Raw genomic sequence first — 25,574 nt, 5'->3', positions numbered from 1 at the left:
ACTGGGGAACTGCATTGACATCGACTCTGTGGCCATAGTGCAACACAAACTGGTGCACAGGATTGTGTGAGTATACAGCTGGTGGGGCATTTCCCTTACCCGTATCAATAATGGATAAATAAGTAAGGCAAAGTGTTGCAATTAACATGTCGCCGATAATCTACGTTATGGTATCGGATTGGACATTTGCATACCCTATAAATATGAGTATTTGCCAGCCTTTCAAATATTTGACGAATCTTTTTTTTTTGTTTGTTTCAATTCAAATAGTAAAGTTGACGTAAAATAATCATAATTAGTAATAAATATCAAGCAAACAACTAACTAGAAAATACTTTATTATCGTTTCTCCAACTCAAACCAATTTTTTTTCTACTTTTGCTATTATGATGAAACCAAAAAACAAAGTGAACAGATGCCAATGAAAGATATATTTAAATTGTGAAAGAAGTCTAACAAATTGCATAATGTGTACCATAAAATAATATAATATAAAACTTGACGTTTTCCTCTTAATATAAATTGCAATTTTTTTTAATTTGAAAACAAACAAAATTTTAGTTTTTTATAATTCATAATTAATAGTTGAGTTCGTCCACTTGAAATAATAGTTGTAATTAATTATTTAAAAATAAAAGCAAATGTAAATTTGACCTTTCTTCGTCGTCCCTATTATAGGCTAGAATAAAAGTGCCTAACAATTTGCGTTAATAAAACATATTAAAATCAATGCATTGATTTTCTATAGAGCAACTCAGCTCTGGTCCGCATTTTGCTGGCCAATTTTGAGCAGTTTCTTTCAGTCGTAACTAATGAATCAAACCGAACAGATTGTAACTGAATTTGTCTACTGCCTACTTATCAGAGGTGGGAAAATGTCCACACCAGTGTTTTACTATTTGCCACCCAGTCCGCCCTGTCGCAGTATTCTACTTTTGGCTAAAATGCTCGGGCTGGAGTTTGAACTGAAGATCATCAACATAATGGAGGGTGAGCAACTGAAGCCCGATTTTGTGGCCATGAATCCGCAACACTGTGTGCCCACAATCAACGATCAGGGACTGGTCCTATGGGAAAGGTAACTCTTGGATTTTTGTTATTGATTAAAGTTGATCACCCTTTCGACTTGAATATCTTGACAGTCGCGCCATTCTCTCATATTTGGTTGCTGCTTATGGAAAAACAGACGAGCTTTATCCTTCGGATATACGGGTGCGTGCACTCGTGGATCAGCGGCTACACTTCGACCTAGGCACACTCTACATGCGACTAACCGACTACTATGTGAGTAGCTGCAAGACTTCCAAATCAAAGACTTACTCATATCATGGTCTCTTCTGATTCATTGTAGTATCCCACAATGTTCATTGGTGCCCCACTTGATGAGGGCAAACGAGCCAAGTTATCCGAAGCCGTTGGCTGGCTAAATGCAATACTGGAGGGTAGAGAATACGCTGCCGCCGATCATTTTACCATTGCGGATCTGGCACTGCTCGTTACCGTCTCCCAACTGGAGGCCCTTGACTTTGAACTGAAGCCGTATAAGCATGCCAAGCAATGGCTGGAGCGATGCAAGGAGCACATGGCGCCCTACGACTACGAGGAATTGAATGGCAGCAAGGCTGTAATGTTGGCGGACATGTTCAAGGCCAAGATGAATCAAACAGGTGGCTCCTAATTATACATATCTATATATCCGTAAACTATATACAAATACTCATGTTTGTGTAAATGTTGTATTTAATAAATTGTATTTGGCGTTTAGCTTTCAATGTTGAGTTAGACAAACTCTTTTAAAGTGGTAAGTTTTAAGTCTATATTTGTATATCGAATTTTATTTGTATTTAAATATTACCAGATATTTAATAAGGTATTATTAAATTATCACCAATTATTTTATTTTTGTTTTTAGATAATTATTATAATTATTATTATTATTTTATTTAATTCGGAACTTGTTTTAGTACACATTAAATAAATAAAATAAAATATTTATAAATATATGGAGAGCTGTACCACTGAACACATTGCTTATTATCGTGAACTTGTGTGTTTATATATTTTACTTTAAATTACATTTTTTTATATGTGAGTAACGATTCTAGTTACACAAACACAGCTATTTAATGTGCTATTAAGTCCTAAAATTATATCAATAGGAAAAACCCACATAGTCACCAATTTGTAGCTTCTCGCCCCGAGCACTTGTAACTGTGAATCATTGTGAGATGAAATCCACTTAAAAATAGCTTATCAAAGTCAGAGCTTGTTCTACTTGTGGCGCCACCAACACAAACAAGGACAAATGATGGAAACTAACGGTTGGCGATGGCGACACCTGCCGCTGTAGGGGCAGCTTCATAAAAACCGCAACTTAAATTTAATAATTCGTGAAACTGCTAAACCTAACTGGACCCCCTGAAAGGGGGTGGCTCATGTCTATTTTTAAAGCACACAAACCGGCGCAGGAGCGATGGAAAGTGGCAGGATAACATCGCGATGCTTAACACCTCGCAGCGCAGTCTCATTTTGGCCGCTGGAGATGGCGGCCGCTTGCTTAACTTTGCTCTGTGCACTGATTTTGGCCAGTGGCTGTCGAGTGGCTGGCAATAGTCAGAAACAGCCACAGCTGTGGCTTGGTAAGTTCTTGGCTGCTGAGTTCACGAAGGATTTTGAATGCATAATTAATGAGAGTGCACTTTGACTGCTTGTAGACTGCTCGTGCCTGCATGCCAACGAGCGCAATGCGACACAATGGGGCAGCCTGAGCATAAATGCCAGCCATGTGCTGGGCGCCAAAAACAACTGCCTGATGATCTTCATTGGCGGCATGGTCGATGAGCTTGTAGCCTTTCAGCCGCAGCAGCTGCAACTACGTCCCGGGTGAGTAGCAACGCTTCCGGCCATAGCAAGCCAACCGCACAATTACAGACAGCCACCCGCTGCCAGCCGAATCCAAATCTGAATCGATCCGAGATCTGGATCGGTTGGCGGCCGGCAGCTGCGCAACAGCCATCAAATGTGCAGCAGCGGCCATCGAGGAAATTACGAATGCAATGTAATTAAAATACCTTGTGAAGGCCAATATGGCCGTTCATGTGGGGGGTCCGTGGAGCCGTGCCCAGCACGCCTGGTTATTTATATAAATATATGAATGGTATTCGCAACCGCAAATTTGTGTCAATTTCGTGCAAAGCTGCCAGCAATTTTTGCAGCATTAAAATAATGTGCAACAACAACACAAAAAAAAAAAAAAAAACTGCAATTTCAAAATCGATTTGTCAATAAAATTGGTGAGCAGCTATGCCACAAATTTCAGTGGAACCTGGGCAGAGCGTTGGGCACAACGTTGGCCGTTGCCGTGGTGACAAGTTCTTTCCTGTTTAAAAAAGTGAAAAATCTTAAGTGATAAAACGCTTGCAAGTCGCGTGTGAAATCATATTGCTCAAAATGTCGATGGATCCTTCGGTTTCGCTGGAAGATCTGGAACGCGTGAGTGCAAACTTGGCTAAAGCCATGAATTTTAGTTAAGCCCCTCTGTCTGCCCGTCCAGCGGCGTCGTCGTGCCAGTGCAGCGCGTAAAGGCTCCACCATACAGCAACCACAGTCGACCACCGATTCGGAGGCAATGGCCGTCATCAATGAGATTTTCAATCCCACACTAAAGCTGCCGGAGAGCACCGGTCATTATACGTTGCCGGAACAGCTAAGCGCCGATGATCAGGTGGCGCCACAAGATCTGGACATTGCCAAGCTGGCGGAGTTGAAGGAAGTAAGTGTTTGAGTTGAGGACTGCCACAAATGCTGTTGATTGTGGCTGCTTTACAAAAAGGTGTTCACGCTCTTCGATACGGACTGTGATGGACTAATATCGAGAGATGACCTGCGGTTCACCTATACGGCACTGGGCTATGAGCCCAACGATCAGTTGCTGGAGCAAATGATGCAGGAGGCACAAGAACCTTTGGACTATGATGCCTTTGTACAGTTGATGTGCCGTCGCACCCAAGAGCTGGATCCCGAGGAAGTTCTGCTTGAAGCCTGGAGCAAGTGGGACGATCATGGCACGGGAATGATCGATGAAAGAAAGTGGGTGCAGTATACAAAGTATATTCTCAGTTGGACTTAATAGCAATCGCTCTTCAACACAATAGAATTTACGAGGAATTGACCAACTATGGCGACAAAATGAGCATCAGCGAGGCAAAGGAAGCGCTCAGTCATGCTCCAATGGCAAAACCCAAAACATTGGAGGAACCGCCCATGATTGATTACCCAGCATTCTGTCGCATGTTGGGTGGAATGCGTAAACGCAAAAACTGATAACATCAGAAAGTGAAAGTTCAATTTGTAAAGAAAACAAAAGCGACCAAAAAAAAAAAGCAAAACAATTAACTTCAATAGCAAAGTCATAAACATATTATAAAGTTTTTCAAGTTTCTATAGTATAATTTGTTTTATTGTCTCGCGCCTAATTGAAGCAATTTACATTTCTCTTCGTTACTTTTTATACATTACTTTAATACAATTGTCGTTAATAGTTACTGTGCTATTATTTTTTTCTGAAACGATTTAAACATCGGATTTCCTAACAATGCATATTTCCTTGCTTTCTATCCTGTAGAAAATAATTTTGAATAATCATTAGTTTTGGTTTTAAAACGCTTTCCTATTTTGCATCCTCACAAGTTGCATTATCTCCCGTTGAGTTCCAAATAAAACACTTTTTGAATTTTTTGGTTTGAATATCAATTAATTTAGCGATTTATTTAATTTTATATAATTATTTATGTTTATATTTATTATGACCATCTCTGTCGGCATCTACCGTGAGATTTGTGTGGTAACCTTAACGCCAACGTTTGTTATACTTTTTATCAAAATAAATGATGAAGAACCAAACCAAATCGCAATGCAACATTTTATTTAATGGCAGCTCGCTGGCCGCTCGGTTATTTATAGGCTGCCCAACGAGCCGGCCAAGCGGTTAGCCTCAAAAGTATCGGCCAATAAATTTTTGACATCATTACGCTCTGGCCATACTATTGCCATATGATTACCACTAAGATGCATTTTTTCATTTGAAAAAAAAACGGGGTTTTTTTTTTGGTTTTTTGTGACAGCTGCTTGGATGCCGTGGAGGTCTTTCCGTATCTGCGGGAGCCCGTCATCGAGAACTCAACGCTGCCGGCGTACACTTGGTGCCAGCACAGCGCTCGAAATGCCACGCCTATTTATAGCGCTGGGAGGCTGCTGGGATTGCGGCTAAGGTTTCAGCAGCCACCCACAAAGTTGGCCGGCTGGCCTTTAAATCTGACGGCGACCTATCGATTCCTGAAGCAAGGTGAGCAAATGTGAAACCCACACATATTGAAAATTAAATTCATTTTTTGCTCTTCATGCAGAGAATTTCAAGACAAATGGCCGCCTGGTGCCGCACAGCTTTTGTGACTTTTACTTCTTTGCCAGCACCGGACATGATGGGAATCTGGGACAGGGTTACTTTCACTCACCACGCTTTCCTGCCCACTATCCGGCACACATTAAGTGCGCCTACAAGTTCATCGGGCGTCCCGATAGCCGTGTGGAGCTGCTATTCGAGGAGCTCCGGCTGCCGCCAGTGGCCACCGGCGGCTGCCAGCTAGATGCACTGACCATTTTCGATGCTGAGTCGGCGCATATGAATGCCGTGATTGATGTCCTATGTAGTCCGCGTCCCACGCGTCGCATTCTTAGTAGCGGGCCAGATCTGCTACTAGAGTTCAATGCCAGCTCCAATCGCACGGCCAAAGGATTTCGCGGCAAATACAAGTTTGTGCCTAATGAGCAATCGTCCCCAGTGGCGCCAGTTTTGGAGGCAGCCAGCATAGCCAGCATATCCGTGAAACAGCCTCCCGTCAGGGCGAACAGTTTGCAGGAGGAGGCAAAGGATGTTCGGCCGGGACGTACAAATCGTAAGTTGGCGCCCAATAAATTAGTTATAGATTCTGACTCATACCCAAGGATTCAATCGAATTATGCTAATCGGCACCAAATGGCGGCAAACTTCTTCTACTATGGCGTCGCAATTGCCGCCATCGCTAAATGGCAGCTTCCATCTGTGACTGCCGGAAAACCACGTCCCCCCATCAGAAGCGGATGTGGCCAATTGAGTTGGTCTGTGGGTGGTTTGGAGGTTTGGGAGTGGTTCAGTTTATTTAACTATCAATGCTTAGTCTGCTTTGAGTTGTCGACTAGTTCAAATGGTGTGCTCTGCGTTGTTACTTGTGCTCTATTTGAAAGCCGCCCTTTGGCCAACGTTGATAGCCCTATCCTATGCAGGACTTTCCACTGGCAGTGCGTATTTTTTCTATGTGGTATTTAACTCAACCTTTGGCCAACTATTTATTGAACTAGTTTTGGTGTACTCTTAAACAATGTAAGAATCTATAATCAAAAAAAGAGCTTAATCAATCTCCACAAAATGGCAGCAACTCCACTCCAAAGAACAAACTGCAAGAGCCGATGAAGTATGTAATATCTGTTATAAAAAAAAGTTTAAATAATGGTTAAGTGTCGTGTTTAAAGGACAACGAAATATTTAATAGAAGTTATTACAATTGCTGTAAAAAGTTGTAAATAATAGATTTAATGAATATATTTACTAGTTCAATGAATTCTGACTTGAATCTAGTGATTTTATAGTTATTTAAGATTTGAATGGTATGCAGATGTTGATTTTAATTTATAGAATCGTAAATTCCTCAGTGAAAGATATTTTGGAATTGAAAATACAAAATAATTTGGTCTTTCTTTTATAAAAAATAAAAGTTTTTGATAAAATAAAAATTACGATGCGAGTATCACAACAATAGTAGGTTGTAGCGAACCAAATATTTCGATTTTAAAAATGAGAAATTTGTTGTCAATTTGAATTCAGGAAATTGAAGGAGCCCATACCTTGCCATTATATTCCTAGCCCGCTTAATATTCTCCTCAGTGTTAACTTCCTTGCCGAGATGAATACGCACGCCTCCAAGGGAGCGATAAAAGTAATCGCTCCAGTCGACACTACCCATATCGAATTCAAAGATTTGTTGATCCTGTGGCGACAAGCTCTTCCACAACTTGTCCGTGTTGTGCGTCGCAAAGTGAAAGGATTGGGTAACAAACGGCTTTACGACATCAATATTTTCATGTATTTTCTGATAGATCTTAATCATACGTGGCTTCTGACCTCGCAGGCGCAACGATATGTCGATAAAGTACCCGGGTACAATGTGAACGAGAAATGCGATCAGGTTGAAAATCCATGTTGTGGAGACGATATATACACATGGCAGCCACATCATTTTTGACAGTGGATATGTATCGACCAATTTTAGTGAACAATCTATGAAATTACCCCAGGTAAATTTGTTCTTATCGCTGAGCACATAGTTGTAGATCACTGGCAACTGTGGCGACGCTCCCGAACTTGTGGCAAGCGCATTTTTATTGCATGTGGCATGATCTCTGGCTGTACGGCCAGCGCTGGCCAGCAGCATGTTGACACAATAGTCAACAGGCACAACATGGGCGAGCGCCAACCTATTAATGAAAAGAACTCGCACAACTCCAAGTGCGCAACCGATTATTAGCCCCATGGGACCATATAGATTGTCAACCCAGCCCGGGAGGGGGTCCTTGTAGCTGCCAATAACTGAAATGGAGACTGAGAACATCTTCTTACTGATCTTAATGATTCGACGAACTTACTGACACCCGGGCGAAAGATGCTTATGGGCAAACCGCTGCCCTCCGTCTGCACCACCTCCTCAGCCAGCGCCTTTGTGAAGGTATATGTATTAGGATATTTGCCAATCAGCGCTGGTTTCATGCTGTCGAACAGCTCGTCGCTCAGCTGCTCCCTCAGCGCTAGAATCGTTTCGGCAGTGCAGGTCAAGTTCTCCGGATAGAAGCGCTCGTTGATATGCTCAATGACACAGTTTGAGTATGCCGTAGACACATGAACATATGCCTCCAATCGAGGCATCCGCTTGGCTAGTTGCAGCATTAAGCGAGTGGAGCGCGTATTGATATCCACTGCCAAGTGCAGGGGCTCCATGAAGCGTACACTTGCCGCACTATGCACAACCACCTGCACCTCATCAGTCAGCAGCTGCATATCAGCCTGACTGATGCCAAGTTTCGCATCCAGACAGTCTCCGTTTATCGGCGATATGCGATTAAAGCAACTAGCATCGGATTGGAGCAGCAAACTAAACATCTTGTTGTGTACTCATGGCAATTAGCTTCATTTCGAGACTCCCAAATAACTTGCGGTCTACTTACGGCATTGTTCTTCCAGTCAGCAATCCGTTGCAGCCCATCTTGGCCACGCTTGCATCTGATTAGGACATAGATGCGTTTCACTTTTGTTGAGCGCAGCAGTTTCTCAATGATCACTAAAATTCACCAAATATTGTACAAAACAGTTTCACAACTAGCATATATAAAATTCAATTGACTTTAAGCTATTAAACAATACCAGCACTTAACAAATATGCATAACGAATTCTCCTGCGATTCTTTTTTAGAATTTAAAAATGTATAAAACCTTTTCGTTTCAAATCTTTATAAAGTTAAGACTACTTTGTCTCAAGTCACGCTCCCATTAAAAGTGGTTAAAGATTAAAGAATATAATTAGCTTATTGTTGAGCAAAGAAGGTAATAATAAACTTGATAATTATTGTGCTTACTTGAAGCAAGATCTCAAATTTAAATGTATTTATATTTATTTGAAAAAGACTAAAACGAGTATAGATAAGTTGTGCTAAAGTATTCAATGGGCAGAAGAAAACATTTCTGATCTAATGAAATATATTATTTATTGATCATCATCATTAGCCGAGCCGATTGAGCCGTGTCAGTCTATATATATAATATATTATTGATCAGCAGAAAAAAATGCATCCAGGTCTAATAGAAAGCTCCACTTTCTTTATGAAACCGTATTTGCATATATTGCATTTAACAAATTACACATGCAAGAATATATGTAAAAATGTCTGCAGTTGTTGCTTTAAGTTTGAAACATTCATTTGATTTTTAATTTGACCCTGCACGACCTGCGGCGGGCAGAAAGAAAAGTGCATTTGCATTATAAACTGCATTTGAGTGCGCTTAGAAGCAGTGTCGTAATGGATTCAATGTATTTAACACTTGAGTTCAGGGTATCTCCGAGCCAAGCTATTTTAAATCAACCATTTTTATAAACCAAAGCTCCATTTAGCAGTTGACCTACTTTTTTATGTCAAGTTTTATTTTATTTTTATATAGCCCAAAGTTGAATGTATTTCAAACTGCATTTCACGGTAGCACAGAAATATAGTAGAAATGTATTACTATGACACATTTAGTAAATATTGCTGACAATATTTTTTCTGAGTACAGATGCATTGCCAGCAACGTAGATTTTTATACGTATTTATACTTTTGTCAACACATCGAGAAAAATATATTTTTTTTTATATTTTGAAATTAACCTTTTCAAGCTACCGATCAAATAATTCTTGCAGAAGAAATATATTTTCTATAGTTGTGGAAAAACTAAATTAGTTAATTCGGATTGTAGAACATTGGCTTAATAAAGCATGCGTTTTTTTTACAAGATATATTTATAGTAGAAAAATATTTTATTTATTATTTTTTAAGAGTTAAACTCTTATGTTAATTTGTTGAAATATTTATCCGATTGTAGAATATTTGTGATGGTGTAATTACGTATTCCACTTGTGGAAAGCAATTATAAGATCAGAGCGAAACATATTTCCAGTGTAATTTCAAGTAAACTGACATTAATTTCATAAATAGAATTAATTATCTTTTTTGAAAATGGTATATTTACTGATTGTCAAAATATTTTTGTATATTTAATTTAGTATCCGATCTTGAATCACTAAAGCCATGTGTTTGAATGTGAATAATTTGGGCAATTTGTCATTTTCAAAGGTGTTGCATTTCAATCCATTTACAGCAACTGACAACTCTTGTAAATTCACTCGAATTTTCTTATACCTTTTCCAAGGAAACCGCTGCCGCCCGTTAGAAAAACTGTCTTGTCTTTGTAAAATGTTTGTATTTCAGATTCCGCAACGCTTTCAACACCCATTTTTTTGTTTAACAGCACAAGCTACAAATCCAACACTCCGAAGCAAATAGTATTGTACAGAAAGTATATAACTCGGCCGCGGCTGTCGATTGAATGAGAGCTGCAAAGAACATGCTGACCTTATTTATTCGAGGCGCAATTGTTCAGTATCAAGCGATTAACCAAGCACTCGTATTCAACCTGTGTGATATAACAGAAAGAACCACGAGTTTCACATAACGATCGTTACTATCGTCACTTACACTTACTCTCTTCCCAAATCCAAAAATTCGACACTTTGGGCTAAATAATATCCCCCCAAAAAAAGATAAGCATTTTACATATTTGATTGAAAAGGGCATGGTTTTAGACGGCAACTCACGACGGAGTGTCTTGCATCTGCATCTGCAATTAAATCTTGTTAGAATATATTTTTAGATCTACAACTCGAATTTGTTATATAGTATTTTCATAGAGCTAGATGCAATGAGCACTATTATTCAAATAAATTCACCTGATTGATAACCACTGTTGCACATTGAGCCCCAACTGTGAATAGGAAGTGCAATGTGAGTGATTGGTATATAGAATAAGCAAATTGAAATGGTGGCTTCATATATATTTTGCGTGTATTGCATGGCTGTATCAAAGTAGATACGGACATGATTAAACAGTCCCAATTGTTTGACGTATAACAGGTCACTTGAGGTTTACATTCTATGCACTTGAGGTTTACATTCTACACTGCACATCTAAATTATTTTTTTAGTTTTAAATTTTTCAGCATAAAATTGTGTGCTGCTGACAACGAAAAAGGTGATATCATCCTCATGGATCACAGATTTAAATAAAAGCAAGAATATAATTTAAAAAATATTGCTACAATACATTGCTTTTAAAAATTATTAACATTCAACAAAAATGTACATTCTTATTTATAAGTTGAAAGAGAATCGTTGCAGGCAGGTTATCAAAAACATTGAAGCACTAATCATATATAATTTTGGCTACGATTTCAATATTAAGGCATAGAGTGGATAAGGCTGCAAAGTCTTGGCCCGTATTGATGTTTCCAGCCATTTTACACTGAGATGACGACAGCTGCGATGGTAGAGGGGCCTGCAAAATAAAATTTACATTCATTATATTATACTACCAAAAGTAATTGCCGAGTATTTTCTAAGCACCTCAGCTGCGTTAAATCCACACTTCTGGTTACATCATGAAATACCAAGGAAGCCTTTTGTGTATTCATTGTCAATGTGCCACCATGACGCACAAACTCATCCATGTATTTGCTCTGGGCTGCATCAACAGAAAAGTTTGCCAGAAGACCACTAAACAATTTACTACTCTCGCTTTTAAGTAGCTCCGGAGATTTGCTGGAATTGGATGTGGGCTCATTTTTTACTTCCGTTTTTATCGCTTTGGGCTTGAAGAAATCTTTCAGATTTCCTTGTGATGCGGACGATGGTGCTTCTAACTTAGACATTTTTCGTGTGCTACGTCCTTTTGAAGGCGCTGCTTCTTCATCATCAGTGTCATTTTTCGATCTCTTTGCCTTTTTGCTGCTGCTTGTTAGTGATGCTTTAATTGTTTTGCTCTTTGTCGGCGTCTTCTCTACCTTAAGTTTGTTCTCCAAAGTATCATTACTATCCGGCTCACTGTTAGCCAATAGCAGATCCACATTCACGTTTTGCTTGGAGGCGGCATAAAGTTGTTCCAGGTGCTCCAAATCATTTGCTTGCATTGCGCTTTTATCGCTGCGCAGTCGGGTGATGCGTGGAAAGCGTATGGAGATGCCAGCTGCTGTGTGTGCCTCGGATTGCGTGAATTCGGCGCCCGTGATCTCCCACACGGGCATTTGCTCTGGCACCTTAGCCAGTACATCGGGTACGAGTGCTTTCTTGCAAAGTAACCAGCTGGGAATCTTGTTGGCATCGGCGCGATCTGTAAGCTTCATCAGTGCTTCGTGTACATCATCGTTGGTGACATCATCGAGGCCAGAGTGTACCTTGGTAACTGTCTTCCAAAGATGATCGCGTGCATCAAAGCAGCCCATCAGAAAAATGCTAAGCACACCGCCCTTTTTTCCAGAGCCATACCACGCGCCCAGCACAACCAAATCCGCCGTGTCGGCCATTTTGCCACCAAAAAGATAATCTTTTTTCACTTTAAGCCAATTCCGTTTGCCCGGCTGATAGGTGCCAGCGGGATTCTTCAGAACAACACCCTCCAGATTGGCTTGCAGCACCTTGGCCGTCATCAGGGCCAACTCTTTCTTGGTCTTTAGAAACTCCGATTCGGACAACTGTACATGAGATTTGATTGGCTTAATGTTTTTCTCCAGAATCTCGCGACGCTTACGAAATTCACTAAAATTATAAGCATTAGCATTGCAATATCAGTATTGAAGTGGTTTCCTACTTACACCTGTGTCAGATCATCACCATCGTAGAGCAAGCAATCGAAGACAAAGAGACACACCGAGGCATTCTCAAATGTGTGCTTTTTGTGCGCGCCAAGCGTGCCAAAGGGAAGCAAGCTTCCTGTCTCGGTGTCCACCAGTATGATTTCTGAGTCGAGTATCATATCGTCGGCACCGGGAAAGGCACGAGGTATATAATCCTTTAGATCTTTGATTTTGTGATCCATCACAGGTTTGAGATTGCGACTGAAGAACTTGAATTCATCGCCCTGCTTGTGTATTTGCACTCTTTCTCCATCGTATTTAATTTCGCTGTACAATCCGTCAGGATTCTTCTTGAATGCCTCCTCCACAGACTTGCAGGCATTGGCCAGCATGGGTGAAACAGGCGTCATTACTTGTATACCGCTTGATGCCACCTTCATCTTCTTACCACCGGCTGCCTTTGCAGGAGTTTTGGGAGCCGTGGATGTATCCTGGCTGCCAGCAAAGTTCTCCACAATGGCCGTTAGATCGCGAGAGGATTGATACGCTGGATAGGCCTGCGGCCCAAATGCGTCCAGTATGTGTCTGGCTCGTGCATTAATGCGCAGATCCTGTTTAATGAGCCGGATGAACGTGCGCAAGTCCAGATCTGTTGCCTGCTTACACAACGCGTGCAGCACCTCTGTTTGCTCATCCTCCTTGGTACGCTGCTCCAGTTGGCAGAGAAGCGTTTCCACTTCATGCAAGTAGAGCTTGCTTTGTGCCTGCGGCTTCAGTTTGCTCGAGCCGGCAAAGTGTTTGCGTAGCGTCTCCGAAATATCACCATCTGCAGAAGCAAAGTACGTGCTTAGAGTGGCCCCAATGTGGACATTTTTTATGCAGCTTACCCTGCTCCAGGTCCAGATTCATTTGCTGTTGATCAACATGCAGAATGCGAGCAAATAACTTTAGCAACGCTTTGTTTTGCAAATTGTAGACGCGTTGCGTAGCGCCCGGTATAAGGAACTGCACCCACTGCAGAGTGTCGCCTTGGAAGCCCGAGCCGCTGCTGCCCTTCTTGAAGAAGTGTTCCAGTTTCTCAACTTTTCGCAAATAACTCGACTCGCCCGCAATTTCATCGCAAATGTGGCGAAATGTGTCTAGTTTGTTGTCCTCATTCTGCGCCTGTTTGCTGCCCATAGTTCTGCTCCAGTTGCCAGCTAAGCGCCACAAACGACACTTGTTCAATTTAAGCATAAATTATTTCAAACAATGATGAAACCGTTCTTCTTCTCCCTTGCAGAGCACTGCCGGCAGACGTATGATTCACGCGTCAACAAGTCCGGCATCTTCGAGTCGAATCAGCTGTTGGGCTCATTTATCGGCACAGCGATAAATAAGAATATCGACTCTGCAGTCGTTGTGCAATGCCGTTACGAATTTGAATCCGAGAAACCGGAACGCATTCAAATTAAATTTCACGATTTTAATATACCAACGGAACGGGAGAACTCCAGTAGCTGTCTGGATGAGGATGCACTGCATGTGCTTGGAGAGGTGCGCGGAAAGTACCAGACTCAAGAACTGTTGTGCGGCGCTTTTTTGCCGAAGCCGCTTATGTCCAGCGGCCAAAATCTTCATTTGCAGTTTGTAGGCAAATATCCGCCGAAAATGACCAACAAAGTGCAGTATTACGGATTTCGTGCCGAGTACCGGTTTCTCACAAGTGAGTCGAGCATAATAATAACAAAATTTGAAGAACATTAAAAGCGATAATTTCTGATTTAGATTTTGGCATAACGTCGGGAGTGCAACAGGGAAATGAGTGCAACTTTGTCTACAACAGCAGCGAACGGATTACGGGTCTATTTCACTCACCGAATTTCCCCGGCTACTATCCCGAGAATGTTGTCTGCAATTACTACTTCTACGGAGTCGATGAGCGGATTGTCCTGCGCTTCACGTACTTTGATGTCGAAGGCATTAGCACGTAGGTTGAGTAACAATCTCTCCCCAAGTGAAATACTTTATCTGATTGTTTTCAGATGTGAGCACCAAACTGCCAGCGATTATGTGGAATTCTCCAATTTCATGACCACAGATCGCAAGTTCACCAGACACTGTGGCAAATTACCGGACTTTGAAGTCCGATCCGATGGACGTTTCTTTCGCGTATCCTTTCATTCTAATGATCGGTTTGTAGCCAATGGTTTCCGCGCTCTCTATACATTTGAATCTTTGATTGAGAAAAGTTCTCTGGATATCTCGGATAGCACTGGCTCTATGCAAAGTTATGTCTCCAGTGGAACGCATCATTTACTTAGAATTCTTAGCGTAATAATACCAATTGTAATCTCAATTTATAATATTTAAAAATATAAATTGCATCAATATTATTAAAAATCATTGTTTAAGTTTTAATTGAAACATATATGTTTATATATATATTTTAAATTAATCATTTCTGAGATATATATCGGAAGACCAAATAATTAAGAATGTCAGCAATGTGTTTTAAATTCGCTTTAAAAAAAAGTATATACGTTTAGTATTTTTTAATTTAGTATTTTTCAGAATATCGTTATTTGTAAATATCGATATATATATCGGCACACGAATCAATTAAGTGTAACAGCACTGTTGATTATATTCGCATTACCAACACTGTTTTCAATCACTGCCGCGCAAGTTTCCACTTGCGTACATTTGTTCGTTTTGTCGTCTGCTCGACATTCGTTCATCATTCGCCGACAGCTTTGCGAGGTGTTTAATGCCCGCGCCGCGTTGAATACTCAGTGCTCAGTTTTGTCTGTTAGGCATCCTTAGGGGTGGTGGGCTCGTCACTGTCGTGTCGTGTGTTCGTACTCTGAAAGCAATTCAAAGCGGACAAAAAGCATTACAGAAAGTATTAATACCTAGTAATAAGTGTCAAACAATAAGCAAGCTGCACAAGCATAGCACACCAATAGTTAACACATCAAAAAGCAATTCTACGAACATAAGCTCAAAATGTTCTCACGACCCAGGTAAGCTTTCAATTCAGCTGGCAAGCCTTGTCCTTGCCAAATTAATTTTTGCATACTTGCAAATATTTTTGTGTATTATGCAATTTCCGACCGACTGTTCCACATCCACATCCCAGCTGTTGTTCGTCAGTGTGTCTAATTCGCCGCAGACGAGTGTGCGCCAAGGCAGGCGAATCTCCTCTCCCGCAGCCTTGCTTGTTGCAAGAACTGCGCAGCTTTCGTTTTCATTGGCACTAACTATGCCAACCAAATACACACAGACGTACACACACACACTCAAAGTTTCGCTCACGTTTTGGCATTGACCTAACTTTTCGGTTTTACGCTTGTCTCCCAGTTTCTGCTGCAACAGCTGCTCAGCTGCAAAAACAAGTTAAAAAAAAAACAAAAGACGACTTTTTCTCATCCCCTTTTGATGTTTTTCCTCATTGCGTAAGAATTGACAGCTCATGTGCGCAAAAAGTAGAAATTAAATTGCACTAGAACTAAATGGCATAATAATAGCTGCAATTACACACACAAAACAAATCAGCTGAACGAAAATCAATAAACAAAGACAGATAATACGAGTGTGTGTATGAATGTGTCTGCCTCCAAAATGTATATACATAATTTGTTGTATGACTAAAGAAGACACCTTCACCTTCACGTTCATGGACATGGACATACTGTCTATTAAATTTTGCTAAAATATATAGACATATATAATTCTTCTACTTATGCCAAATTCTAATTTTATATACATTTCAGACAATACATACACAAATATTTGCGATATTATTTTTTTTTTAATTTGTGCTTTTTTCCTTGCTTTCGTTGCCAAGTTCAAACAATTTGTATTGCTGCGCAGCTTCATGAGCTATCTCGCTCACTCTGCTGCTGTTTCTCTTTTATTTTTTATCATTGCCATTCACATGCCAAATTGTAGATATCAGGGCGAAACATATTTGAGTCCATTGACTTCTTTTTGGATATGCCACCAAGCTAAAATGTTCTTACTTTTGGACTTATATATTTACATGTCTACAAATAAATTTGTGTGTATGTTTGCGTCTATGTAATTATTTGGCAAAGTCAGCGTTCTGCGTCAGCGTTTAATTATTTATATACACACACATATACAGCAAGTTTACACCACGATATTATCGCGTGATGTGTATCGTAATATTATGTCATACTATTTATATTCCTATTGCTTGAATTAATTTTAGTTCGTTGTGATAACAACTAAAAGGTTTCTATAACATCTACTTTGTGGGAAAATTGTAATTTTAATTGTACATTTGAATTAGCTTACGATCTGCTTGAAATTGCTCTAAATTGGAAACTTTGAAACTTACTGGGAATAAACGAATACGTGACTTTTTAATGAAAAAAAAACACTTATGAATTTTAGGAAAATACTCCCGATATTGCCATGGGAATAACGCAATCTAAAATATTGAGCATTATTTGTTTATCTTATAAGCATTGGCAAATTGCGGAAATGTTTATGACATGCATTTACAGTCGTGAGCGTGATTAGATATAACAAGTCTCAATGCACACACATACATACTTACATACATTATAAATCCATATATATACACAGTTGTGAAAAAAAGTAATTGCACTACGACATTTTCTCTTTCAAACCTTACAAATTTGGATTTTTAATATATTGTGTAGTATTAAAGTGCTGCTTCTTAGTTCTTTTCAATATATACACACATATATATATATCTTTTTTTTATTTTTTCCATATTAAGGGAAAGTGCCGAAAGTAACGAAGAAAATAATAGTACCACTTACTCAGTTTAGATAAATCTCTTATTTACCTCTAGTTTTCATAATTATAAATGCACTTTTGAGAAATAGCCCAATTATTTTCTTCAGTTACCATTAAATTTAATTTGAACCGATGAATAAAATAATGTTTTCTTAATTTCTCACTTCCTTTTCAAAGTCTTCTTCCAATTCGAAAAACGTATCCATAAGTTGCTTAAGCTTACAAATTTAAAAGCGAAACATTTGAAAACAATTCTTGTGAGAGTGGTGCGATTATTTTTTTTCTCTACTGTATATGTATGTATATGATGGATATGCGAAATTGCTCAACACTTGGCACTCATGTGAGAGCCGCTTCTGGTATTAAGCTGTACAAATATCAACAAAATGACTCCTGATGATAATGATACGTGCCCATACACTCTTACACTCTACCGATAATTAGCAATCAGGAATGTTTGTCTACGGCGACGACGTATGTGGGACAGGGGGATAGTTGGATACCACGTCATAAGCTCGTGGAGGATCCATAGAATCATCAATTACGCGTTTTGCCAGCTGTGAAAGCAGAGCTAACATAATATAATCCCAATGCTACTGCCATCAATAGACCGAAATTATGGTCACAATGGAGGGGGAACACTAATTTGGTCAGAATCGCATAATAACACTTGCAAAACACTTGTTGTCGTCATGCTGGCTTTTGGAATCTTATCGCGCCTCCAATGCGCGTTAGTTTAGCGTCAATGTGATAAACAGCAAGCGAGATTGCGCTAGTGGTTGACTTACAAATCACCTGTATGCCAACAATATGGAGTACAATTCCACTTAGTAGTGTAATTAAAGCTTATATTATTATTTAACATTTGCTTGCAATATTTTATTTAGTTGTAATCAAAACTTATATTCTTAAATTTCTTTTGCTGGTAATATGTGATAGGCAGAAAAGATAAAATAATACTTTCGCCTTCAACTCAGTTCAATTTGAACTGCTAATGAAATATAAGGATTTGAAATTTTCTTAATACCAATTGATCATAGTAAGCTCTAGTCAAAGTTTTTCTTTTAAAATGCGAATTTCAATCTTTTCCTTCATTTCGTTTTAATATCCTAGGTATTATACAGGGTATACAAAACCTATATATCATATACCAAAGTTGTTATCTTAACAAATTTGTATCAAATGTTGTGTGTCTTACAAGCCAAACGAGTTTTGGCATTTTAAAGTTTATCAAAAAAACAAAAATAAAAAGAAGGAAAATATAAACAGCTGACTTTGACCTTGGACTTGGACTTGGACTTTTTTGAATGCCAATGCGTATCGCCGGCAACAATTGTCCCAATCATTATATATTTAAGTCACTTTCATTTTAATTTATTATTTTTTGTTGCAGCTTGTGCGGAAATCTCGGCAAATTGTGCCGCAGCGGCACTGCAGCAGTAACAGCGACACCAGCAACAACATTGCCCTCATCATCGGCGCTGGCGCTGTACGATGCCCGTGGTTATCATGAGGTTGTCGGCGACATCATCTGCCCCTCGCAGGTGCGCGGCATTGATCACATTCGCGATCCGCGCTTGAATAAGGTAAGTGCGCTTGCAAATTGCGACACAGCTGGGGCTGGACTGGGGGTTGTATTCGTATTTGTAAAACGATGACACATGAACTGATTGCTTTCATTGCGCAGGGTTTGGCCTTTACGCTGGAGGAGCGTCAGGTGCTGGGTATTCATGGGCTGCAGCCGGCGCGTTTCAAGACGCAGGAGGAACAGCTGCAGTTGTGCAAGATTGCCGTCAATCGGTATACGGAACCATTGAATAAGTATCTGTACCTGAGCGATCTACACGATCGCAATGAGCGTCTCTTCTTTCGTTTCCTGTCCGAGAACATTGAGGATCTGATGCCGATTGTGTACACGCCCACAGTGGGTTTGGCATGCCAGCGCTTCGGCCTGATCTACAGACGTCCGCACGGCCTCTTTGTCACATTCAATGATCGCGGTCACATCTTCGATGTGATGAAAAATTGGCCGGAGCCAAATGTTCGTGCCATTTGTGTAACGGACGGTGAGCGTATCCTGGGCCTGGGTGATCTTGGCGCCTGCGGTATGGGCATCCCAGTGGGCAAACTGGCGCTGTACACGGCTCTGGCGGGCATCAAGCCGCATCAGTGTCTGCCCATTGTTGTGGATGTGGGCACCAATAACATCGATCTGCTGGAGGATCCGCTGTACGTTGGCCTGCGACAGAAGCGCGTCGTGGGACGTGAATATGATGACTTCATTGATGAGTTCATGGAGGCGGTTGTCAAGCGCTATGGCCAGAACACTCTTATCCAGTTTGAGGACTTTGGCAACCACAATGCATTTAGATTCTTAGACAAGTACCGCAACACATACTGCACCTTTAACGATGATATTCAGGGCACAGCTTCTGTGGCCGTGGCCGGTTTGTACGCCTCCAAGCGTATCACGGGCAAGTCCTTCAAGGATTACACTTTCCTATTCGCTGGTGCCGGCGAGGCAGCCATTGGCATTGCCGATCTTGTGGTCAAGGGCATGGTCGCCGAAGGCGTGCCCATCGAAGAGGCATACAGCAGAATATATATGGTGGACATCGATGGTCTGTTAACCAAATCGCGCAAGGTGGGCAACTTAGATGGCCACAAGATCAACTATGCTAAAGACGTGGAACCCATGTCCGATCTCGAGCAAATTGTGACGGCAATTAAACCAAGTGTGAGTGTTGTAGCTATATGATATGCACCATTTCTGAGTCCTCCTTTTAAATGCATCCAATTGAATAGGTTTTAGTTGGCGCTTCGGCTTGTGCCGGTCTCTTCACGCCAAAGATTCTGCGCACCATGGCGGACAACAATGAGAGGCCTATCATATTTGCTCTCTCAAATCCAACCAGCAAGGCGGAATGCACAGCTGAGGAGGCTTACCAAAATACGGATGTGAGTTGTTGCCTCATTGTTATTGTACTGGGTAATAAGATGTGTTTGTTTTATTTTTAGGCACGTGTCATCTTCTCATCGGGCTCGCCCTTCCCACCGGTTACCATGGGCGACAAAACTTACTATCCTGGTCAGGGTAACAATGCCTACATCTTTCCTGGCGTGGGTCTGGGCGTCATTTGCACGGGCACCCACCACATACCCGATGATATGTTCCTGATTGCCGCCCAGGAGCTGGCCAACTTTGTGGAGCCCAGTGACATTGAGCGTGGCTCGTTGTATCCGCCTCTGGCGAGCATTCGTGATGTCTCCATGAATATTGCTATTGGGGTGACCAAGTGTGCTTATGACAGCGGTATGCTTTCCATTTTGTTCATGTGATCGGATACATAAGCTAATGAATGTTTGATCTGTTTAGGTTTGGCATCGACATACCCAGAGCCGCAGGACAAGCGCAAGTGGCTGGAGGATCAATTGTACAACTTTAACTATGAGTGCTCGATGCCGGTGACCTGGACCTGGCCACGCATGCCCTACATCAAGACTCGTGAATTAGTGCCCACCAAACTCTATGGAAAAAAAAGTGATTAACATTTGTTCTTTTTCTTTCTATTTTCTACTTTAGGCGCAGAGAGTCCGCTAATTGCCGCTATTAAATAAGAAAATCGTTCAGTTCTCTTGGTTGATCGTTTGATGGCACCTTCTGTATTGCATTATAATCCATTCTTCGTACTGCTATTACTACTACTACTACTACTTCCAAGTGACCACCATCAGCACCAAAAAAATAAAATAAAACTAACCAAAAGTAGGCCTAGATAATTTCTGCAATGGCTCACACAATCTTCATATATGTTATATGATTAAATTACTCGCCACGTTGCTCGTTGCAAGTTCAAGATCAGCCGGCGTTATGGGCTACGTGCTCCTCAGCTCTCATTGATGACTAAAATGCAAGCGAATTTCAACAGTGTACTTTAACTTACTCATTATAATTGTTAGCCATAGATCCGAGCTGTGTTGTTGATAACCAAGCGACGTGTGCGATAGAAAACTTTATGTATTTTCGATATGTTAATAGTATTATATATGTATTTTGTATATAATGTTTTTATTTGTATAATGTTATCAAGTTAATTTGTATGTGATCGACAATGATAATGCAACGATGTATGCGATCGTATAACTATTCTAATTTACTTACTAACTGCTTTGCATATGCCTTGTTTTTCCTGAAATTAAGTTTAATTGGCTTGTTGGCTTTTTTTCCCTCTGGCTATCTATCTCTTGCTTTAACTTTCTTTCTATCTCTTCATAACTAACCTCTTTATTTCTCCAACTTTAAAGCAAAATGAACATTTCAAGAATTGATTGATATTGATCTATTGCTATTTTCATCTCCTTGATATACAGAAAACGAAGATATCATGTAAATTACCCAAACCACACCGACCGCAAAGAACCATTGGCAAATATAGACAGCAGAACGTTGAGATACTTCTGTCCATCCCTAAATGAAAGCAAAAAAAAGAGCAGCCGTTGACTTCTTATAATTAACTCTTAATATAAAAGTTAACAATCTAAGTAAAAAGTTTTAATTTAATACACCTATATAGCGTATATAGAAATATATATGTATGACTATAGAAATGATTATTATTTTTGTTGTTGATCCATGTCTGATATTTATTAAATAGCCAATAAATAGCCTTGTTATAATTTATTGTTATAAAAGTACATTTTTAATTTACCCAATTAAATACCTACAAATTACTATCGTGGAGTAATCTGGAATCAATTTTACAATTGACCAGCTGATGTGCGATGATCAATAAAATACAAAAAAATTGGTTATCTCAAATATCTCTGTGTGTTTTTATATATGTGTGTGTGTTATCTGTAAAATATTGCCTGTGTTAACCATTGACACTATGTAGACAGTACATAGAGGCTTCAAATCGGCAAAAAAAAAATGCATCAGGTTTTATCTGAGCCTCTGGTTACAATTGTGCTCAGACGGCAACGTGTCGGTAGGCACACATACATATGTGCATGCATACAAATATAGCTAGATATATAGATTGACTAGCGCAAATCTTAAAAGAGATATGTCGATTTGTCGCCTCTATGTATTGTCTGCTTAGTGCAATAAGTTAAATGTTTGTTAAATGCTCTTGTTGATTGAATTTCCCATATTTTCCAGTTACTGGGAAAAATTATTTATTAATTGTTAGCGAAATTGAATTTCTGGTTGTTATACTAATATTCTGATATATATTTTTATCATGATTCTTCATCTTGATGAAATGTGTATGATTAGTAAGAATAATACATGGTTATGAGAAATTCAAATATTTCTCTGCGAGTATTACTTTTCTTATATTTATAATAATAAAAGGGATCATAATTTAATAGACTTACGCGTATTTAAAAATATATTTTACAAACTTATATTATACTCATTCGTCGGTTCTGTCGTATTTTGTAGAATGAAAGCAATGCTTTAACATTCTGGTTGATTGAAGAAGAGAGCATCCAGCCAAGCTGAGAGTAACAGCTTGATAAGCTCGAAGAACTACTCTTTAAGTATTAAAGTACGCATATGAAAAAGAACTGATTACGATTGGCTAATCAGTTGATTGCTTATAAATAAAAGTAAACGCAATATTTATAAAATGTATTGAAATATTATTAACAAATACAAATCGGTTTAAATAAATAGTAAGTATTTGCGCTACTAAAACAAATGCAACTACAGTTTGATGCATTGAAAAGAAAGTCGAACACATGGAAAGACTCATAAATAGCTTGTGTTTGAGTGGGGAAAACCAAATCACACGACGAGCATTCATTGAGAACTCCGAGAGATGATATGAGCTGAGCTGAGATTTCAAGCTGGCTGAGCGAGCAATCTGAAGCAGTTTATTCGTATAAAATAATGTGTTTTGAGCGCAGTGCTCGCAGTAACACTTGGAGCGCCTGTTGAGTGTGTTGATAGTCAGTTAAAAAGCTGTTCTTGATCAGTGTTCAGTCTTAGCATTGGCAATAAGATGATGTTTCGTTGTTGTTTCCTCGTCGCCGTCACCTGCCTATTTGCCGCTCGATCCGCACGAGCAGGTGAGAAAGAAAATTTCCCATGACTCGACTCGTTTGGCTTGTTAACTAATTATTTGTGTACATATCCATATATATATATATATATATATATCTACATATATTTATATTTAAATATATATATACATGTGTATAGCATACGCCGACGAATGTCAAACCTTGAGTGGAGAGCGGGGCCAATGCTTGCCATTTTCCTCCTGCAGGGACATCGAGCAGCGTCTCTTGGCCGCCCAAAATACTGGGGAACAAGTGACACCGGAATTAGCCAACTTTCTGCAGAAGGCGTCCTGCGGTGAATTCGATAAAGTGGTAATTAGCCAAATGAAATTCAATTGAAGCTGAATTTAATCAAATGACAAATCGTGTAGCGCCACTTTTGCTGTCCGATGCACCAAATCCAGCACAACTCCAAGGTTATGGAGGTGTTTACGAGTTCCAATTTCAGCTGCGGCTCCATTCTCAATCAGCGCGTGGCCAATGGCCATGAGGTTAAGCTCTCCTCCAGACCCTGGATGGCCTTGCTCAACTACAAGACCTTTGACCAATCTCGTTTCCTTTGTGGCGGCACTCTCATCTCGAACCGTGAGTTTATTTTTTTCATCGATGTGGATTCATTACCAATGCGGATTCATTACAATATCACATTTAGGTTATATTCTAACCGCCGCTCATTGCGTATATGGATTGGAGAATTCGCTGTGAGTATGAGCTATAAACAACATTAAATATCCTTGCTGAATTATTTTTGAAAAGTTTGAACTTAAACTGGATACCTGTATCTAGAAATATATTGCTCAGCTTCGACAGACAATCGATTATGGTTATTTATTTGAGTTCACTTACATTGATAAATTTAATTATTTCGTTGTTTCAGCTATGAAATTCGTTTAGGCGAACATCGCATTTCCACGGAGAAGGACTGCCGAAGGCTGGGACGCAGGGAGAAGTGCGCTCCGCCAGTGTTGGATGTGGGCATTGAAAAGATGATTCTGCATGAGAAATACGACACCAGGCGCATTACCAATGACATTGCCCTGCTGCGTCTGAATAAAACCGTTGAATTCCAGAGTAAGTTCAAGCAACAGCATTACCCTTGTCCATCACTAAGGAGAAATCATCTTATAGAGCACATTAAGCCCATTTGCTTGCCGATCAACGATGAATTGAAGGGACAATCAGAAACCATGTCCAACTACTTTGTCACCGGCTGGGGCACCACCGAGAAAGGTTCCGCCTCGGATGTGCTGCTGCAGGCGAGTGTGCCCATCCAGAGCCGTTCTACGTGCTCACAGGCCTATCGCCGCGAGGTACTCCACACTCAACTGTGTGTGGGCGGTGGAGATCTGCAGGACTCGTGCAAGGGTGACTCTGGCGGGCCCCTACAGGCACCCGCTCTCTACCTGGACGAGTATAAGCTGCGCATGGTGGTGTTCGGCATTGTTAGTCAGGGTGTCAAGTCGTGCGGCCAGATCAGCCTGCCGGGCCTTTACACTAATGTGGCTGACTATGTGCAGTGGATAACGGACACCATGGCCAGACATGGACTCCAGTAACTCGTATGGAGTCTTGCGGTTACACCTCATTAATGACACCTACATACATAAGTGTTGCCTGTAAGGGAGCACCTGCTAATAATGAAATTCATTGTTTCTAAACTAATTTAAATACGCAAATATATTCTTTATATTTTTTATTGAAACTTTGTGCACCACTACGATTCTTGTCTCGGGTGGGAAATTTGACGTACTAGTATGTGCTCGCACTCGTGACAGAAATTAGGTTGCGGTATTGGCTAAATTTCCCTTGAGCAAATCAAATCTGGGTATCGAATTCAACCGTTGTGTTGTTTCGCGTTTGTGTGCGAACAGTTGTGTAACATGTGCAGATTTTCGATATTCAACAGATGGTGAAAGGTCACCAAAGGCTGCACTTTGAAATTGAAGCGGAACGCTCAAATGCTGATTCAAAGCATTAATCTACATTCATTATATTTTATTATTTACGCTGTGCAAATACAGTCTACTTCTGCTTAGCCTTGTAGACCAGATATTTTGATGAAGTCAAGATATACGCAGAGGTAATTTGTTATTCGCAAATGAAACTGACGCACAGAGTCACTCTTAACCTTATTCTTATTTGTTTAAGTAACATAAACACATATACAGTGTACATATTAAAAATGCGTAAGCACAAAAGTTTTTATG

General features: G+C 40.1%; 7 protein-coding genes across 9 annotated transcripts; 5 read left to right on the top strand and 2 right to left on the bottom strand.

Annotated features, from left to right (window-relative positions):
* The first annotated feature begins 812 nt into the window (after positions 1-812).
* LOC6567224 (glutathione S-transferase D7) lies at positions 813-1,693 on the top strand. The gene is made up of 3 exons (XM_001993568.3): positions 813-1,078; positions 1,143-1,284; positions 1,352-1,693. The coding sequence occupies exons 1-3, from the start codon at positions 813-815 to the stop codon at positions 1,676-1,678; spliced, it is 735 nt and encodes a 244-aa protein (XP_001993604.2). The 3' UTR covers positions 1,679-1,693.
* An 849-nt stretch (positions 1,694-2,542) lies between these two features.
* Positions 2,543-14,891, top strand: LOC6567225 (suppressor of lurcher protein 1). The gene is made up of 7 exons (XM_032740065.2): positions 2,543-2,639; positions 2,715-2,883; positions 5,124-5,344; positions 5,406-5,954; positions 13,808-14,230; positions 14,293-14,494; positions 14,550-14,891. Exons 1-7 carry the CDS (start codon positions 2,543-2,545, stop codon positions 14,875-14,877), a joined length of 1,989 nt encoding a protein of 662 aa, XP_032595956.2. The 3' UTR covers positions 14,878-14,891.
* LOC6567226 (calmodulin) lies at positions 3,323-4,441 on the top strand. Its single transcript, XM_001993570.2, has 4 exons — positions 3,323-3,492; positions 3,554-3,772; positions 3,833-4,089; positions 4,155-4,441. Exons 1-4 carry the CDS (start codon positions 3,451-3,453, stop codon positions 4,321-4,323), a joined length of 687 nt encoding a protein of 228 aa, XP_001993606.1. The 5' UTR covers positions 3,323-3,450; the 3' UTR covers positions 4,324-4,441.
* Positions 6,360-10,232, bottom strand: LOC6567228 (fatty acyl-CoA reductase wat). The gene is made up of 5 exons (XM_001993572.2): positions 10,040-10,232; positions 8,314-8,426; positions 7,738-8,248; positions 6,940-7,681; positions 6,360-6,520 (listed from the first exon to the last, which is right to left on the bottom strand). Exons 1-5 carry the CDS (start codon positions 10,131-10,133, stop codon positions 6,433-6,435), a joined length of 1,548 nt encoding a protein of 515 aa, XP_001993608.1. The 5' UTR covers positions 10,134-10,232; the 3' UTR covers positions 6,360-6,432.
* Positions 10,724-13,837, bottom strand: LOC6567229 (DNA ligase 3). Its single transcript, XM_001993573.2, has 4 exons — positions 13,413-13,837; positions 12,544-13,351; positions 11,300-12,487; positions 10,724-11,231 (listed from the first exon to the last, which is right to left on the bottom strand). Exons 1-4 carry the CDS (start codon positions 13,759-13,761, stop codon positions 11,120-11,122), a joined length of 2,457 nt encoding a protein of 818 aa, XP_001993609.2. The 5' UTR covers positions 13,762-13,837; the 3' UTR covers positions 10,724-11,119.
* Positions 14,892-15,211: 320 nt separating the features above from the next.
* LOC6568207 (NADP-dependent malic enzyme) lies at positions 15,212-22,117 on the top strand. Of its 3 annotated transcripts, none has more exons than XM_032740427.2 (7): positions 15,212-15,530; positions 18,692-18,884; positions 18,986-20,035; positions 20,104-20,256; positions 20,317-20,611; positions 20,675-20,839; positions 21,670-22,117. In XM_032740427.2, exons 1-7 carry the CDS (start codon positions 15,514-15,516, stop codon positions 21,687-21,689), a joined length of 1,893 nt encoding a protein of 630 aa, XP_032596318.2. In that variant the 5' UTR covers positions 15,212-15,513; the 3' UTR covers positions 21,690-22,117. The 3 variants fall into 3 exon arrangements, with proteins under 3 accessions (XP_032596318.2, XP_043070789.1, XP_001994970.2); XM_001994934.3 differs by having other exon boundaries at positions 15,251-15,530; positions 20,675-20,803; positions 20,882-22,117; XM_043214854.1 differs by lacking the exon at positions 21,670-22,117 and having other exon boundaries at positions 20,675-20,847.
* Positions 22,118-23,216: 1,099 nt separating this feature from the next.
* LOC6568208 (serine protease grass) lies at positions 23,217-25,069 on the top strand. The gene is made up of 6 exons (XM_001994935.3): positions 23,217-23,373; positions 23,507-23,679; positions 23,739-23,952; positions 24,020-24,068; positions 24,245-24,438; positions 24,496-25,069. Exons 1-6 carry the CDS (start codon positions 23,307-23,309, stop codon positions 24,921-24,923), a joined length of 1,125 nt encoding a protein of 374 aa, XP_001994971.1. The 5' UTR covers positions 23,217-23,306; the 3' UTR covers positions 24,924-25,069.
* Positions 25,070-25,574: the final 505 nt, after the last annotated feature.

The sequence above is a fragment of the Drosophila grimshawi genome, unplaced genomic scaffold (assembly GCF_018153295.1).
Source record: "Drosophila grimshawi isolate 15287-2541.00 unplaced genomic scaffold, ASM1815329v1 contig_311, whole genome shotgun sequence".
Taxonomy (NCBI): Eukaryota; Metazoa; Arthropoda; class Insecta; order Diptera; family Drosophilidae; genus Drosophila; species Drosophila grimshawi.
The sequence above is the reverse complement of the archived record's forward strand: the minus strand, read 5'-3'. Positions and strand labels throughout refer to the sequence as shown.

Coding starts and splice junctions, on each gene's coding strand:
- LOC6567224 (XM_001993568.3), top strand. CDS start 813: ATGAATCAAACCGAACAGATTGTAACTGAATTTGTCTACTGCCTACTT. Junction 1,079..1,142: donor GGACTGGTCCTATGGGAAAG/GTAACTCTTGGA, acceptor ATATCTTGACAG/TCGCGCCATTCTCTCATATT. Junction 1,285..1,351: donor TGCGACTAACCGACTACTAT/GTGAGTAGCTGC, acceptor GATTCATTGTAG/TATCCCACAATGTTCATTGG.
- LOC6567225 (XM_032740065.2), top strand. CDS start 2,543: ATGGCGGCCGCTTGCTTAACTTTGCTCTGTGCACTGATTTTGGCCAGT. Junction 5,345..5,405: donor CTATCGATTCCTGAAGCAAG/GTGAGCAAATGT, acceptor CTCTTCATGCAG/AGAATTTCAAGACAAATGGC. Junction 5,955..13,807: donor TCGGCCGGGACGTACAAATC/GTAAGTTGGCGC, acceptor TCTCCCTTGCAG/AGCACTGCCGGCAGACGTAT.
- LOC6567226 (XM_001993570.2), top strand. CDS start 3,451: ATGTCGATGGATCCTTCGGTTTCGCTGGAAGATCTGGAACGC. Junction 3,493..3,553: donor CGCTGGAAGATCTGGAACGC/GTGAGTGCAAAC, acceptor CTGCCCGTCCAG/CGGCGTCGTCGTGCCAGTGC. Junction 4,090..4,154: donor GGAATGATCGATGAAAGAAA/GTGGGTGCAGTA, acceptor TCAACACAATAG/AATTTACGAGGAATTGACCA.
- LOC6567228 (XM_001993572.2), bottom strand. CDS start 10,133: ATGGGTGTTGAAAGCGTTGCGGAATCTGAAATACAAACATTTTACAAA. Junction 7,682..7,737: donor CATCTTTCGCCCGGGTGTCA/GTAAGTTCGTCG, acceptor TCTCCATTTCAG/TTATTGGCAGCTACAAGGAC. Junction 6,521..6,939: donor GCTAGGAATATAATGGCAAG/GTATGGGCTCCT, acceptor TTTTTATAACAG/ATATTACATACTTCATCGGC.
- LOC6567229 (XM_001993573.2), bottom strand. CDS start 13,761: ATGCTTAAATTGAACAAGTGTCGTTTGTGGCGCTTAGCTGGCAACTGG. Junction 12,488..12,543: donor GGTGATGATCTGACACAGGT/GTAAGTAGGAAA, acceptor TTATAATTTTAG/TGAATTTCGTAAGCGTCGCG. Junction 11,232..11,299: donor GTGGATTTAACGCAGCTGAG/GTGCTTAGAAAA, acceptor TTTATTTTGCAG/GCCCCTCTACCATCGCAGCT.
- LOC6568207 (XM_032740427.2), top strand. Junction 20,036..20,103: donor TGACGGCAATTAAACCAAGT/GTGAGTGTTGTA, acceptor CCAATTGAATAG/GTTTTAGTTGGCGCTTCGGC. Junction 20,840..21,669: donor CAAACTCTATGGAAAAAAAA/GTGATTAACATT, acceptor CTTGATATACAG/AAAACGAAGATATCATGTAA.
- LOC6568208 (XM_001994935.3), top strand. CDS start 23,307: ATGATGTTTCGTTGTTGTTTCCTCGTCGCCGTCACCTGCCTATTTGCC. Junction 23,374..23,506: donor CGCTCGATCCGCACGAGCAG/GTGAGAAAGAAA, acceptor ACATGTGTATAG/CATACGCCGACGAATGTCAA. Junction 23,680..23,738: donor GCGGTGAATTCGATAAAGTG/GTAATTAGCCAA, acceptor CAAATCGTGTAG/CGCCACTTTTGCTGTCCGAT.